The sequence below is a fragment of the Egretta garzetta genome, unplaced genomic scaffold (genome assembly GCF_000687185.1).
Source record: "Egretta garzetta isolate BGI_Z169 unplaced genomic scaffold, ASM68718v1 scaffold139, whole genome shotgun sequence".
NCBI classification, from domain to species: domain Eukaryota; kingdom Metazoa; phylum Chordata; class Aves; order Pelecaniformes; family Ardeidae; genus Egretta; species Egretta garzetta.
The window spans coordinates 1,001,814-1,016,915 of NW_009260832.1; the positions used below are offsets into that span (position 1 = coordinate 1,001,814).

Sequence of the window (15,102 nt, forward strand, 5' to 3'; positions counted from 1 at the left end):
TGCTGAACGTAGGTAAGAGGAAACCTGAAAACCTAAATTAACGTTTATCAGGGCAAAGTGTGCTTTGACTTCAGCCTGTTCCTGTGTAATTTTTGTTCTAGAACTTAAGATGTGTCTAATAGCTTGCCACCATTTTCAGTGACGGAGATGCCGTTTTGAGGCAGCCTACTTCAGAGGGTTCTGTGGCTTTTATCTTATGTAGGCTTGACTAATGTCAAGCGTCTTTTTTTTTTTTTTTTCCATGGAAGCTCAACTCTGTGCCTGAATTGATCTTCTCGTCAACTTTAAAATGATTCTGCATGTAGCTCTTATGAAAAGGATGAAGAAATATTATCAGAGTATCAGTAAAATCTAGAAGTGTCCAAGATCAGTTCCTTTTGTGTAGCCAGGTGGTTCCCTGATCTCTTTCATGAACTGGTCAGTTAGGGTAGCATAAGCTCAAGGGAAGGGGTGGGAACAAGCAGCTGCAGGCAAGCCTGCTTATTTCGTAAGTAGTTTTGAATTACACTGGGTTAGTGTCTGTGAAACCAAGGCCTTGGAGTGGGGTTTGACAGGGTAACTGCTGCTGAAAGGATAGTCTTACCCTCCACAGTTGCCTGAATTTTTTTCACTTTCGTCTTTGTTCATGTTGATTAGCTGGTTCAGGATGCTGAACTGGCAAAAAAGACACTGTTCTGCTGGGCTAGTGGTTTTTTGTTTGGCTTTTAGTCTGTTTGGGTTTTGTTGGTGGTTTTTTTTCCTGAGATTAGCTAAATGAGCTGTTAATTGGAGGTTCTAACACATGCCAGTGGTAGCATGAAGGAGGGAATGGGAGCGCATGCAAAGCAGACATGGAACTGTGCATTTTGACAGAAAGTGACTATGAATCAGCTGTCAAACTGTTCTTTGAGGCTTTGAACTCACAAGCTGTTTCTTGCAGATGGATAACTTCAGTCTCTGTGGGTACATTTTTACTTTTTAAAAATTGTTTTGTTTTAAGCCTGCTTTCTGAACCAAAAGGGTCTTGTGTGATCACAGTGTGTCTGTTTATCTCATTAAATAACTTTGGAACACTGCTAGCCAATTTCATTCAAATAGTCTGGAAGAATAGAGTCTGGGAGGTATAGTTTTCCTAATGTTTTGAAGCTTTCTAGAGAAAAGATACACAAACTCATGTTTCTAAAAAGGGAAAGACTTAAGAAAACTTTCCGTTACATTTATCTTGCCAGCTGGTGAAGTATTGAGTTGTGATAATATGAAAAAGCCACAGTGAAAACATGGACCATGTTGTGTTGGAATAACCACAGTAAATTCCTATACTGAGATAGGAGAACTCACAAATTTAGGTGGAAATTAGATATGTAATCACACTATTCCTTTATTTTGAGCTTTAGGGTGGAATTCAGAGGTGGCTAGGTGTTCATAAATAAAAGTATAGGTTGGTAGATTCTCTATTTGGAGAGTGAAAAGACTTTACTCATGATAGGAGTGTTGCCCAGTATGCATTTTACCCTAAAGAGATATGTACAGTTCTGACAGACTTGCTGCTGCGAATTGATTAAAGACAACTTTTATGAAGGTACTGGATCCTGATACACCTTGAATGATATGTGAAAACATATCTTCTAGTTCAAGTAAATGCGCTCCTTATCAGTCTCTTCCATTTTCTGTTCTCTAGAAATATCCCTGAACTTCAATTTGCCTGATAGCTTGTTAATGCTGGAATTTTAGGACGACCCATGGAAAAAGTATATCTGTGAGATTAATGGATTTGTATGGAAAAGAAACTGAATTTTAAAAAAGAAATACATAATACCAATCACTATATTGATTTATTCATACGTTCTTCTAAAAGTAGTCTGGTTCCAAACAACTAAAGGCCTCACATATGCATTTTCTTTCCCAAGAAGTGAAAATAAAGGGAAGTAAAAATAAAACTGTCATTCCAAGAAACCTTTATGTTTCTTTGGGTAGAAGAGTGAGGACCGTTGTGATAAGGAGAAAATACATTATTGTGGGTTTGTGTTCCCCCACCCCAAGCTCCATAATGCTAGGATTGCTTTTATTAAATATATGAAGCAAGGATCTTGTTTTAAGAAAATGAGCCCTGAGCTTGTGGCAAAGGGAAAATGGATTTTTAATGACTATCTAAAAATGTCTCTCTTGTGTCTAACGTACAGATTTTTGTCTTGAGCAAAATGGCTTTTCAGTTTGTAACTGCTTGATTTGGTTATGTAGTGCTCACCAGTGACTTTACACTGAGGCTTTTTGCATATGTTACAACTAATTAGACCTTCGCCAGGACCCAGAAAACGCCAGTCTGCTCAGTGCAGTGATTGCAGAGGTCACAGTAATCGTATAAGTGCAGCTGTCAGAGGCCCTCACCGTCCATCCTCTCGAAATCCCAATGATAAAGGGAAGGCAGTCCGCAGCCGGGAAAAAAAGGATCAGCAAAATAAAGGAAAAGAGGAAAAGGTAAGTTTGCAAAATAACTTAGATGAAGTTGAGAAATTCAGTCTTGCTTTCTTAATGTTGAGTGTATTATAAAATTAGACACCTATAAAACATTTCTTGTGTTCAAGTCAGAGGGCTGATTTGAATCTCACCTTGTAAAGTATCTTTGCTTTATGGGCAGTCTTGGTTATGGATTAATTAAAATAAACCAAGCCTTCACCTGGAGGAAGTGATCTGGTAAATGTGGGCTTGTTTACTGCAACTTGGAGATAGTTGTTTAAAATTACACCACTGAATTACTGGAAACCAAGCCTGATGGAGCTCATTCAAATGGGATGTCCTCATGGGTTCTTTAATTGCTTTTGTATATTTTAAACTGAGTTTGACTCACCTGTTCCAAAGCATTTCAAGATCTATTAATCTTAAAAAGGGAGACCTTTACTTATTTTTTTGTTGATATGTGGTATTAGCTCCAGACTCTTTTCAGTTTAAAGCAAACAAAACCCAACATACTGCATGAGGCAGATTAATCTATGATCTGTTATTTGCAGAGTGCTCTAATTTTTGCTTGTGCTCTGGTCCCCGTAAGTTTAGCTGATGACCAGAGTGAGAGATCGTACTGAAGACATTAAATTCATAGTTTTCCAGAGTCTGAATAAATCAAATATCTACGTAATAGAGTTTGTTAGCTTCAGCAAGCTTATGTTGTGGCAAGGTGTCACAAGGTGGAAATAGTATCAACTACAAGAGTGGAATTGTTTAGCTACGTAAGCTCCTACTTTTATTAGGAGCTACATTACATTCTCTTTGAGTGATAATCCTATCTCACTTAAGGGTATACACATACAGAGACAGGACAGGTCTTTTTTACAGTTACTCTGTCATCACCAGCGCTTGCTGTTAAGTGTATTTAAAAAACCGAAACAAACCAAACAAAACTGGGGTATGTCTAGTGCATTTTATTTCCTTTCAGTTGCATGGTCTCTGCTGCTGGAGCCCTTTCAACTGTGTAGCTTCTCTGCTTCTGCTGTTCTTGTTTATGGTTCTGCATCCGTTAATTAGCTCTTCTTTACTTCCTGCAGATCACCTTTGCTCATCCTACATATGGAAGTCCTGCTTTTTTTGGCTTTTTTTTTTTTTTTTGTGTCCCATATATATGGCATACTTATGATTACAGGATTTGTGATACTCTAGCTCAGTGTGACACTTTCTGATCCAGTCTTATGCCCGATTCCCCCTACCCAGCTACTGTCTCAGATGGTTTTTGATTTTTCTGTGAGTAGAGGTAAACACGGTTCTATTGGAATAGGTGTGTGCAGTTTTGATTATCTACTAAAGCAAAGAAACTGCATCAGTACAATATGCTGGCTTTGGGGAGAAGGAAACGGGACCAGGGCAGTACAGAAGTCTTGGTGAACCACATAGATCCTGCAGCGCAGCAGTAATATGGATGCTTCATAATTTTCATGCTGGTTTATGTTGCTGTCTTCTAGAAATATGATGCTCTTGTGGTCTTGTTACAAAAATCCATTAGTAGCATAACCATTGTTATATATTTACGTTGTTATATCCTTTATATGTAGAACAAATCCACATCTGAGGTTTCAGAGTCTGAACCAAAGAAATTTGATAGTACTGGATATGATAAAGATTTAGTAGAAGCTTTGGAAAGAGATATAATTTCTCAGAATCCCAACATTCGATGGTAAGTTTGAATACTGCTGCCAGTCCTTCTGAGTTGTTTCTTTTTCCTCTTATAAAATGTGACAAGAATTAAGTATTTTAGCATATGTTACATATAAAAAGTACCTACAGGTTTTCTTTACTCATTAAATAGGCAACTACATTTCTTGTGTAGTTGAATATTTTTAGAACTGTTTTTTCCACCCATAAATTCATAGAATAGTTTGGGTTGGAAGGGACCTTTAAATATCAGCTAGTCCAACCCCTTGCCGTGGGCAGGGTCATCATTTCCCTAGATCAGGTTGCTCAAAGCCCCATCCAACCTGACCACACAAAGTTTCTCAAACTTTTCTAAGAGTCCTGAACTCTTTTGCAGTGTTGAAGATTGCAGAGTCTGCCAGTGTCTTCATTTAAAAACCTGTTTTGCTACCTAGGGGCATACCAAGATAGAAAACCAATTAACAAAGAAGTTATGTCAATATAGGAACACTTTGAAATCTTGCTGGATGTAATGTGACCGCCAGTATAAAATACAACCACGTGTCAGTAGCTTTACATAAATGTGTTAAATATTAAACCTAATACAAAGGGTGGTTTGTGTTCCAAATGTTTCCAAGCTTAGGTGATTTTGTGAGGATTAAATGAGCAAAAACCTTGTGGCAAATAAAGCAGGATTTAAAAAAAACCCTGAACAATCCCACACCCAACTTCGTATGCATGCAACTGTCATGTATTTCAGTTTAATATGTAAATACATGTTTCAGTTTTTATATTGAATCTTAAATCACAACTCCAGATTTGAAACTACTTCTCTATATAGATATGTTTTGAAACCAAAATATTCAACCTCTTGGCAAAAGAAGAAAGCATCATCTGTAACTAGCATGAGTTTAACCAACTTGCATTATTCTGCTAATTCTTTCTGTGAATAAGAACAATGGTGCTCTAGTGAAATAGTTAATGTGTCTCTCTTTGCTTTTGCATCCAGCTAGAGTCTACTGGCTGGATGTCAACTGTAAATGTTTTGGGCTTTTCCCACTAGAACATAAATAAATTAAACTCATTTTCCTGAATGATGGAAGAGCCGTTACGTAACAATAAGTTGAATTGCATGTTGTTTTGAGCTGTGGACTGATTCTTTTGCAGCCTGTCTGAATTCGTCAAACAGCTTTCCCTTTTTTTTTTTTTTTTTTTTTTGTCAGGGATGATATCGCTGATTTAGTAGAAGCCAAAAAGCTGCTTAAGGAAGCTGTAGTTTTGCCAATGTGGATGCCAGAGTTTTTTAAGGGAATTAGAAGACCATGGAAGGTATGACAAAAATCTGATCCTGTGATCATAAGTAGGATTCTGAGATTGGATCTTGGCAGAACAAGAAATTTCAGGTGTTTATATAAATTCTTTCCACTTTTTAATAACAAGATTTATGGTAAATAGTACTAACAAAATAAAGACGTCAGCCAGATAAATACACTGTCTGCAGCTATATTGTTGCGAGTAAGCAATAGTAGTTACTTACCTTTGAATAACTTTTCAAGGGAAAGTTTACATCTGGTATTTTAGTATTGCACTATTAAACAAATGTGGAGTTGTCTCTGTTTTGGTTCTTGTCCTAAAAGTCGTTCTTTTTCATTTTAATAGGGTGTGCTGATGGTTGGCCCTCCTGGTACTGGGAAGACCCTCCTGGCAAAAGCTGTAGCCACTGAATGCAAGACTACTTTTTTCAATGTTTCTTCTTCCACACTTACCTCAAAATACAGAGGAGAATCTGAGAAACTTGTTCGTCTACTGTTTGAAATGGTGATTGAAGTTTCTGAACATAAATAGTGAGATAATGAAGTAGAATTACTTCTGGAGTAAAGAAACCTTGCCAAGATGTAGAACCCATAGCATACATAAACAGCTCTCCAGGCTTCAAACACTGTAGGACCTTCTGGTTTAGCTATGTACATTCAAGATCTGATTATTCCTAAATAGCATTCTAAAAACTGAAAAATGAAGTTGTCTTTATTTTCAGGGTTAGCTTGTTACATTAGAGGTAGCTTGCTACAAGCTGGTGAGTGCTTGTAGAACATGCTTGAATGTAAAATTGGAGATAAAATCTAATTGCTTTCTGGGTGAGAACCCTACTTGGGCTGCGTGTGTGTTGTTGTTGTGGGTGGTTTTTTGTTTGTGCTTAAAATAAGTGGACTTCCAAACTGTAGCTGGCTTCAGAGCACATAACGCTTGAAATTGGCTTCAGAGCACGTAACACTTGAAATTGGCTCGGAACTTGTAGTCTTTTTTTCATGTGTTACCAGGTTTGCATGCAGTGTTTGCTAGGATGCCAGTACTGAAGGGGGCAGCAGAGTTGCAATTACAGTAATCAGAATAGTCAGGAAATAAAAGATTTTTTTACAGTATAGTTTGATCCTATTAAATGACTTGATACCATGCCTGCCAATCAAAAATGCATGTACACAACGGACAACATCTCAACTACTGTAGGACAATAGCTTTTATTATCGCAGATCTTTGTCTTTGACCTCTCTTATTTTCAGAAAGGTTAGTTACTTTGTAGTTGACCTGTCTCTTGGACAGTTTCCCTATCATGGTGTCCTAGCCTAACGTTCATCTTCGCTTTAACCGAGTTCTTACTCAGGCAATCTGTGATGACTTTCACAGTTACAAATGTTATTCCTATTGTGTAAAACTGCCTTTAGCTTATTAAACATTTGTTTATAACCCTAACAATTATAGGACTTTGCCAGAAACTGTGCTGCTCAAATGTTATTAATGAATGCACAGCTGCTCTATAGCTGCGTGCAGTGGTCAGAGAGGGAAGATTAGGTATTGTTTGATACTTACACGCTGATTCATTGGGATAAATGTGTCGTTACTCAGCTCTGAATATGCTGCTATTTCTTAAATGTGAGTAGACTGCCATTTCAGTTTGTGCTTTATCTTTTGTTTTCTTTAGGCTCGATTTTATGCCCCAACAACTATATTTATTGATGAGATAGACTCTATCTGTAGTCGCAGGGGAACTTCAGAGGAGCATGAAGCTAGCCGACGTGTGAAGGCAGAACTGCTAGTTCAAATGGATGGTAAATAACCCGATCACTGGGAAGTGATGGACTGCAGGAAACTCGAGGGAGAAAAAAAAATCAAAACTTCATTCTTCAGAACCAATTTGTTTGAGAGTCTAACATAAAATTGGGGTAAAAAGATACAAATACACTATTCCAACTGTCAGTGTGGAAGGAAAAAATATACCAATTAGTTAACGATTTTTAGCATCTGAGCAATGACTTTATATTACTGGCCCAGAAAAATGAAGATTCAGTGGAAGATACAAGATTTCAAAACTGCAGAAGATAAAAAAGTATTAATTCTCCTCTCAGTCTTACCTAGCGTATCACTTACTTCTCCAAAATGAAGTAAAAAGTGGTTCATAAGACCTGTCACCTGTTCCAGTATAAGCTTCAAAGGCAATCATTACACTTAACTTCTTCGGGATTTTTTTTTTTCTCCTAAAGATATAAATAAAAAAATGAAGGCAATTTTTTGTAGAAGTGGTTGGGAGAGTTTTCTTTTTAAAACACCAAGTTTGTTACAGCTATTCAGTTAATATTTCACAAATCAACAAAGTTTAAAAGTAGGTAACACTGTGCAAAGTTGCTATAGAGGTGTACCTTTTATACTCTGATGAGCAGGGAGAAGGAAAGGAGCAACTGAAAAGTGCTAATCTATGGAGTAATTTGTGATAGAATTCCATGAGTCAGAAGATTTGTATATTTATTTGTGGTTCTCCGATGTTGATACCCTTTTATGTTTGACTTTAAATAGCAGCAGAGCTGTAATACTGTTCTCATAAGTCAAGTATGTACATAAGCTAATTTTACTAGTAACAACCATTTGAAGTCCTTCTTACTTGAGCATTTGTAAATGGTGTTTTATATGCAAATTTTCAGGCAGAGTAGGTACAATGGCTATTCCACAGCCTAATCCTATGATTACAAGCAAAAACAGTAAATGCAGAGGGTAGCAAGTTTTAATGAAATGAACTCTTCATGTAGCAGCAGTTTCACAGTACTTTAGAGACTGAGGTGTTCTCTCTGCCTCTGAGCAGCTGTGATTCAGTCCACCAGACTTAAACATTCACTTCAGCAGTTTGTAAGAATCCACCTGTGTATGTGAAACATTTGGCCTGAATTCAGAAGTGAAGAAACTTTGTAGGGGACTAATGCTGCTTTCGCATGGCTCTTAGTGGATACTGTTGGGGGCAGGTTGTGTGTGTGTGCGTGTGTGTGTCTGGTTTTTGGTGTGGTGATAGTTTTGGGGGGTTGTTCTGTTTTTCCTCACATGCTGTTACAGGATGTTGATGTGAAAACTAGAACACTGTAATGGCAGAAATACAAACAACTCTGCTGTAAAAGTGTTCCAGCCATGACAGAGAGGAACTTCCTGATCTGAGCAGTGGCCTATGCTCCTGCTCCTAATTAGACCAAGTCTATTTTGTTGCTTGCAGGCTGTCACGTAGATGAAAAACTGAACTCTGTTGCAGTTGGACTTTAGTAAAGTGCAATAGAGTAGCTGCTTTAATACTATAGAATTGTGGATATTGTTCTCTCTATACATGACATTTCGCAGAACGTATGTACATTTTACTTCCTCTTTTCTCCAATGCAGGTGTTGGAGGGGCTACTGAAAATGATGATCCTTCCAAGATGGTCATGGTACTAGCTGCTACTAATTTTCCTTGGGATATTGATGAAGCCCTAAGACGGAGACTAGAAAAGAGAATTTACATTCCTTTACCATCAGGTATGAAGACTTGGGGAGAGTGGAGGTTGAAAAGACTAAAATCTAAAATTTATCAATACTCCTTTAGTTTTGATCACCTGGTTTAAAAATCTGATTGACACGTGTATGCAGATTCATGGATGAATTCAGAACCAGGTTAAATCTAAACACTGAACATTTACCTTGTAGCAAATACAGTGTCCTCCTTCTCATTCTTCCCTCTTGTCCTTCTTCAATGCATTATTTATCTTCAGAAAGCAAGTTGTATAGACACAGTTTTCTATTCTTTGATTAGCAAAAGGCAGAGAGGAACTCCTAAGAATAAATCTGCGAGAGCTGGAACTGGCTGATGATGTTGACCTTGCAAATATAGCTGAGAAAATGGAGGGTTATTCAGGTGCAGACATTACCAACGTATGCAGGTATGTTAACGTTGCATCATTTGTGTTACTACTGCTACAACTCTGAGAAGACTGTTTGTAAAGTAGCCAATTTACATGATTAAATTTGTTGGATGAAAACAGACTAACTTTTCTTTTATGTATGGCTAAAAGGTGAAATACTGCCTTAATATTTACCTGTATTTCCATTTTATATTTTCATATAATAATGATGAAGAGCAGTTGCAACATAGTAATCTAAACAAGCTGTGATTTAGGTAAAATTCCATGTTCTTTCATGTACGCCAAATTCTTGAGTGATTAATATCTGTGGGATGGTAGACTTTAACTTGTAGAGCTGCAGTCATTCCACTGAGGTTATACTACTTCAGCAGAACATCCAGAATAACTACAGTAAAAATGCGGAGTGTTCTTCCTTCGTGACACGGAAGAGGCATACGTATCGTGTGACAGTACAGGAGCAGCGTCCTCTGCACGCTGGCTGTAGTGATGAGGCTGACTGAAGTTTTCTTCTGCCTCTTCCATTTCCCCTTCTCCTCAGTACTGTTTGCATACAATCATTTGTGGGCCTATTCTATAACCTAGATTCCTGAAATAATTGACTAAAAATACCTTCTAACCCTTCCCCCAGTCTTTTCTTTTCTTTCACAAAGTGAAAAGGGAAGGAAAGACTGATCTTTTAAGAGACTATTATTGGTCATCTGGTTACATCTAAATATTTGCACTGGTCAGGTTGCAATGGTGGCAAATTACGGAATCGGCAGTAAGGGACAAAGAACCAAAACTTTGTAAGATGCTGTTGTCATCTGGTAAGCACCTGTGTAACTGTGCTTTCAGGCTTTGGAGGGAGCACCAAAGTGTGGCGGTGCGAGGCTTGAGCTCCAGGTTGTGCCAACGCAACTGTTGTGGGGCTGTACTTTGAACAGGATAAGAGAACTGTTTGGGATTAAAAACATCTCCTCGTCGCTTTCCTCAAACGCAGATCCATTTCTTGCCTTGATTGCTAATGCAGCTCTGCAAACACGCATCAGCACAACTGAGAGGGCAATGTGCCGTGCTGCAGAGATGAACACGAGCGGCCTGTATGCAAAACTGCCACCAAGGGCTCCAACAGCAGGGTCCCTTACAGCTGACCTAAGAGCTTGGAGGCTCAGTACTATTTCCTGAACAAACCTTACGCAGCATCTGGGAAAAGAATGGTGTATTAGTTGCTCTGAGTCAGCGTTGTGCAGATTTATTTCATTTGTAGGTTTGTGAGATGAGTTTCTGGTATTCTTTTGCTTAGTCCTGGTGTTGGTTGTGCCTTGAAAGGAGTTTGTGCCAATAGGTTCATGTTATATGAAAGAGAGTTGATTTGGCCTGCTGCTTTGTGCATTTTAGCTGCAGTTTGTCGCCTCTGGTCTGTTCAGTGTTCGTTACTTGTAATTAATTTAATACTGGATACCAATACACTTGTTTAAAAGGCAGAATACTGTAATGGTTTTGAGTGATTTCGTTATATATGCACACACACACTCATGCTGTTGCTCTTTATTTTTTAATCAAAATCCATTTGTACAAATACTATTAAAAAAAAAAAAGCAAACAAACCAAAAAACCCACAAAGAAACACCAGAGTCTCTCATTTGTGGCAGTCTCCTTAGAGCTGACTGAGGTGGCAGCAACCAGAAATCCAGACAAACTGGGGTTTGAATGTGCACGATTTGAAATTAGTAAGCAAGTGCTCATACTAACCTGTGTGTTTATGCTTTGTTAATGGTGTCAGGAAAAACAGATCTTACAGGTGATTGTTTCATTTACACTGAGAGAAAAAGACATACGGCTGATTTAAAGGCACGTTTGTATGGTTCAGACATACAGTACATAAGCACAGTAAAGTTCCAACTTGTAGACTGTACCAGTCCTTGCTTGCGACACAAGCAAAACTTAAATGAAAAAGTGAGCCAAGAACTCTGGTTTGCTCAAATTATTCTCCTACCTTAAAGAATTTGAGGTGAAATTCAAAGTTTGCTGAGCCAGATTGAAAACCAGTCAGAGAGAACAGTGCAGTCCCTAACAGTCAGCATGTAACTGTGGAAAGTGAAGGCGAAATTTTGTTTTAAAAAGACATTCGGGAAATGTAAAATGCATCTAAATTCCATGTTCAATGCGAGTATGAACTGACTTTGAATCGTTGCTTTGAGTGGACTGTGAAGGTTGAAAGGCCTTTGGAACGGAACTGACCCCCGCTGCGTGTTCCAGTGGGTGGCTGCTTATTTTCTGAATGTAGCTTTGGTGCTTCTCCAGGCACTAAGGGCGCCTTTGAGAAAGCACTAGTGGTTGACGTTGGAATGACTGTCAGCAAAATGACTTTACAGAAGAAAGTGGTGGCAGCTGCACTTTATTTGTGAGTTTGTTGGGGTATGGTGGGTATGGGTGGGTGAGTTTGGGTGGCTTTTGTTGGGGGTTGTGTGGTGGTTTTGGTGTTTGGTTGGTGGGTGTTTGTGGTTTGGTGGGGGTTTTTTTGTTTGGTTTGTTTTTGTTTTGTAAACTGCTGTCTGGAGGCAAATCAGATGCATGGGGGCTTCCTCCATCCCTGCTCCCCCACATCGTGTAACACTGGCTTTTAGTTCACAAATGATGATACAACAGCAAAGCTGGTGATATTTGACTTAAGATGGAGTTCAACAAGGCAACTTTTTGGGGTTGTTCTGAAATTCAAGTTACCGTATTATGCATTCTAATTGCTAACAATTTAGTAAATCCATGAAGTCTGTCAGTTGTGGTTTCCTCTGCAGAGAGGGGGTGGAACTGAAACAGAATACATTGAAACCATCTTTCTAAATCCTCCTAGAAGACAGTGTACAAGTTCTTCTCTTTGGATTCTCACCTACTAATATGATATGATACTGTTGTGCTATCGCTACCCTTCCGTCTTTTTTACTGCTAGACAAAATTAGCAGCATTTTCTTCTTCCTCTTGCGAGCTGTAAGCCAATGAATTAGCAGGAACTTTAGTCTTCCAGTGTCACCCATTTATCACCCCACCAGTTCATCCCCTGCTGCTGCTGCTATTACTGTTGGAAACCCAAATGCAGTCAAACTTAACGCAGCAAGAAAGCAACACACTTGTAAAGGCACTTAATGCTTGCAGAGGCCGGAAATTTGAGGAGCCACGGGCTGAACAGATTTTGTAGCTTAGAATTTACCTGTGAATTTATAGGTTGGAGGTAGGTACTGCAGACCTCTCTGCCTCTAAACTGGGATTCCTGTTTGAACCAGGAAACGTTCAAAACATTCCAGCCACTTCTGCACGCAGGAGGAGTTGAAACCATTACTTTGCGTTGCTCTTGTTTAAAAATGCTATAAACGGCAGCTACGCCATGGGCACGCAGTGGCGTGAGATCAACCAGTCAGTCTCTGCCTCTTTCGCCTCACCTGCACATAGCAGCCATTCAGAGATCCAGTGAGGATAAATCCGTGTTTGAAAAATACGGATAGCCTGGTGCTGTAGGTTGTACAAGCACTTGGGCATCTTCCCGTAAATGTTTATAATTCTTTATTCTATCTTCTTGAATGCAACAGCTTAACTGTAGTGCTGTGTTGAGCCTTTCAAATAACTGAACTTGCTGTCCTGTGTTGAGTAAGTTTTTGGTTTTTTTTTTTTTTAATCCGTAATAGAGATGCATCGCTGATGGCTATGAGAAGGCGTATCGAAGGCTTGACACCAGAAGAAATAAGAAATCTTTCCCGAGATGAAATGCACATGCCAACAACTATGGAAGACTTTGAAATAGCTTTGAAGAAAGTTTCTAAATCCGTATCTGCTGCGGACATTGAGAAATACGAGAAATGGATAGTTGAATTTGGATCATGCTGAGTTGTCTTATCTCAAAGACGCCACCTTACGTCTTAAACCAGCTTTAGAAGTAATAAATAGTGTGTCAGTGCACTGCGTGCTCTTTTTAACTTTTGTAATTTAAGAGCAACAGATGTCTAAATAAATTTTTTTTCTAAAATGCAAATTCTGTCTAGCTCTCTTTGAACTAGCTCAGAAGTTACCTGTTTTTCTCCAGTGTGAAAGATACTGATGGGATCTGCTTTGATCTTCAAGATTTTGAAATTATTTAGATTTAATACTCAAATACTCTTGCATCAGAGGGTTTTCTCCTGAAAAATAACCCTAACACCAAAAAAACCCAAACTAGCCCTGCTACGTGAGTAGGGGATGCCAAGAACTAGAAAATGGGATGAAGAAGATGCAGTTATAGGGATGGGTTTTGCTAGCTGATCTGAGAGCGTTCTACCCTTAAGCTGTTTCTAAGGTATTAATAAAGAACCTGTACAAGAGTTGAGATTTAGAACGGCAACCCTTGCGCTACGGACAGTCAATAGATGGAGCTGCAGTTTAGGCGGGGGTAGGATCGTCGCTGGTTTACGGTATCCATTAAGAAATATTAAAATACGCTCAGCCAGTGCAAACTAACTCTGTGTGGGCAGCAGTGATGCAGGGTCACGTGCATAGGCTCCTTCTAAGTCTGAGAGGAAACAAAAGCTTCCTGGCATTCTGGAACACGTTTTTCTTCTTGGACTGTGTGGTGCTGTAAGCTTCAAAACTCTGGACTGGTAGTTTGAGTCCTGGTTTACACTGAACATTTATTCTGGTAAGGCTGTTCTGAGAGAGCGCGTGTTATGTTTGTGCTCAGCTGGTTTCTGTTCCTTACCCTGACCTTACAACTGATGTGAAATCTATATTCTCTTCCTGCATTACTTGACAAGCAGAATGGAGAAGCAGTTCTCCGAGAATGGAGACCGTTTAGGTCATAACTTTAGACTTTGTTCAACAGTGGTCACTGTAACTGAAACATCTATCATCTCTGTCTGTCTCCCGTTATTTTGGAAACACTTCTTCCTGCTGGCTCATCTCAGAGCAGCCAGCTGTAGTTCTGCTTACAGCTAGACTTCATGCTGCTTCAGGAATCAAAAGCGCCGAGACTTGTTTCAGCTGGCAGGTACATGCTGTACGAAACTGGCCGTGGAATCGCTGCTCACGCGTCTTTTCGGATGCTGTAAGGCAGAGGCGAAGGACAAATGGTAACGAAACCTGGTGGCCTGAGTGGAAGGCAAATGAGTTGTGTCAATGCCGTTATCATGAGCGTCTTGTTAATGTACTTAAAATTCACCACTGTGTCATGAGTGACAGCTGGACATGCTGGGAAGGGACTTTCAGCCGTGCTGGTGATGGGACGCTCCAGCAGAACTCCAGATACTGCCGAGAGCTCCTGAATCCCTGGGTGGACCTGGCACGACGAACCCAGAAACTAAGGGAAGACGTTCAGGTGGGTATACAAGTGTGTGCATTTGTAGACTTTCACCTCCAAAATGGAAAACTAATTTACCTCTTTCCTTTCAAAAGGCTGGCCATGCATGTCAGGGTTAACAAAAAGATGCAGCGTTTTGAAGAAGTGGGTTCTCTTAATACTGGTTTTTCTGTTTGTCTGTTAGGATGAGCACGTAGCTGTCAGTTGTGTTGCAGGAGGAGATTTCTTCTCATAAATTAATTCACTGCAAGCAAAGCAAAATACTCAGTTGCCTGAGTGAGACAGGAAAGTAGACAAGCTCTAGTCCTTGGAAGCGGCCCAGTGAAAGGGGCCACTTAAACTGAAAGTGTGACAGACTTTGAGAGCTTCTAAATTAAACCTTGTTTTAAAAGCAGTAGTTCGGTTCTACAGCTCAGCCAGCCCTGTTCACTCCAAATGAACAAAACACCTGTGCAATACATGGTGGATTAAGGGGACAAAGTGAGGTTCACCTTCTTTTGAAAA

General features: G+C 39.3%; 1 protein-coding gene across 7 annotated transcripts in view; it reads left to right on the forward strand.

The window, feature by feature from the left end:
- KATNA1 (katanin catalytic subunit A1) overlaps positions 1-14,680 on the forward strand; it is a 29,130-nt gene extending 14,450 nt beyond the window's left edge. For 6 of the 7 annotated variants that reach the window (XM_035902376.1, XM_035902378.1, XM_035902373.1 and 3 more), the window contains 9 exons: positions 1-12; positions 2,271-2,454; positions 4,017-4,138; positions 5,319-5,424; positions 5,755-5,913; positions 7,073-7,199; positions 8,785-8,919; positions 9,194-9,320; positions 12,959-14,680. The exon at positions 1-12 ends at the window's left edge or, in 5 of these variants, runs on beyond it. In XM_035902376.1, the coding sequence (XP_035758269.1) occupies positions 1-12; positions 2,271-2,454; positions 4,017-4,138; positions 5,319-5,424; positions 5,755-5,913; positions 7,073-7,199; positions 8,785-8,919; positions 9,194-9,320; positions 12,959-13,157 (1,171 nt within the window). In that variant the 3' untranslated portion in view covers positions 13,158-14,680. Of the gene's footprint in view, positions 13-2,264; positions 2,455-4,016; positions 4,139-5,318; positions 5,425-5,754; positions 5,914-7,072; positions 7,200-8,784; positions 8,920-9,193; positions 9,321-12,958 lie in introns of all 7 variants that reach the window. The other variant, XM_035902374.1, reaches the window with a different exon arrangement.
- The last annotated feature ends 422 nt before the right edge of the window (positions 14,681-15,102 follow it).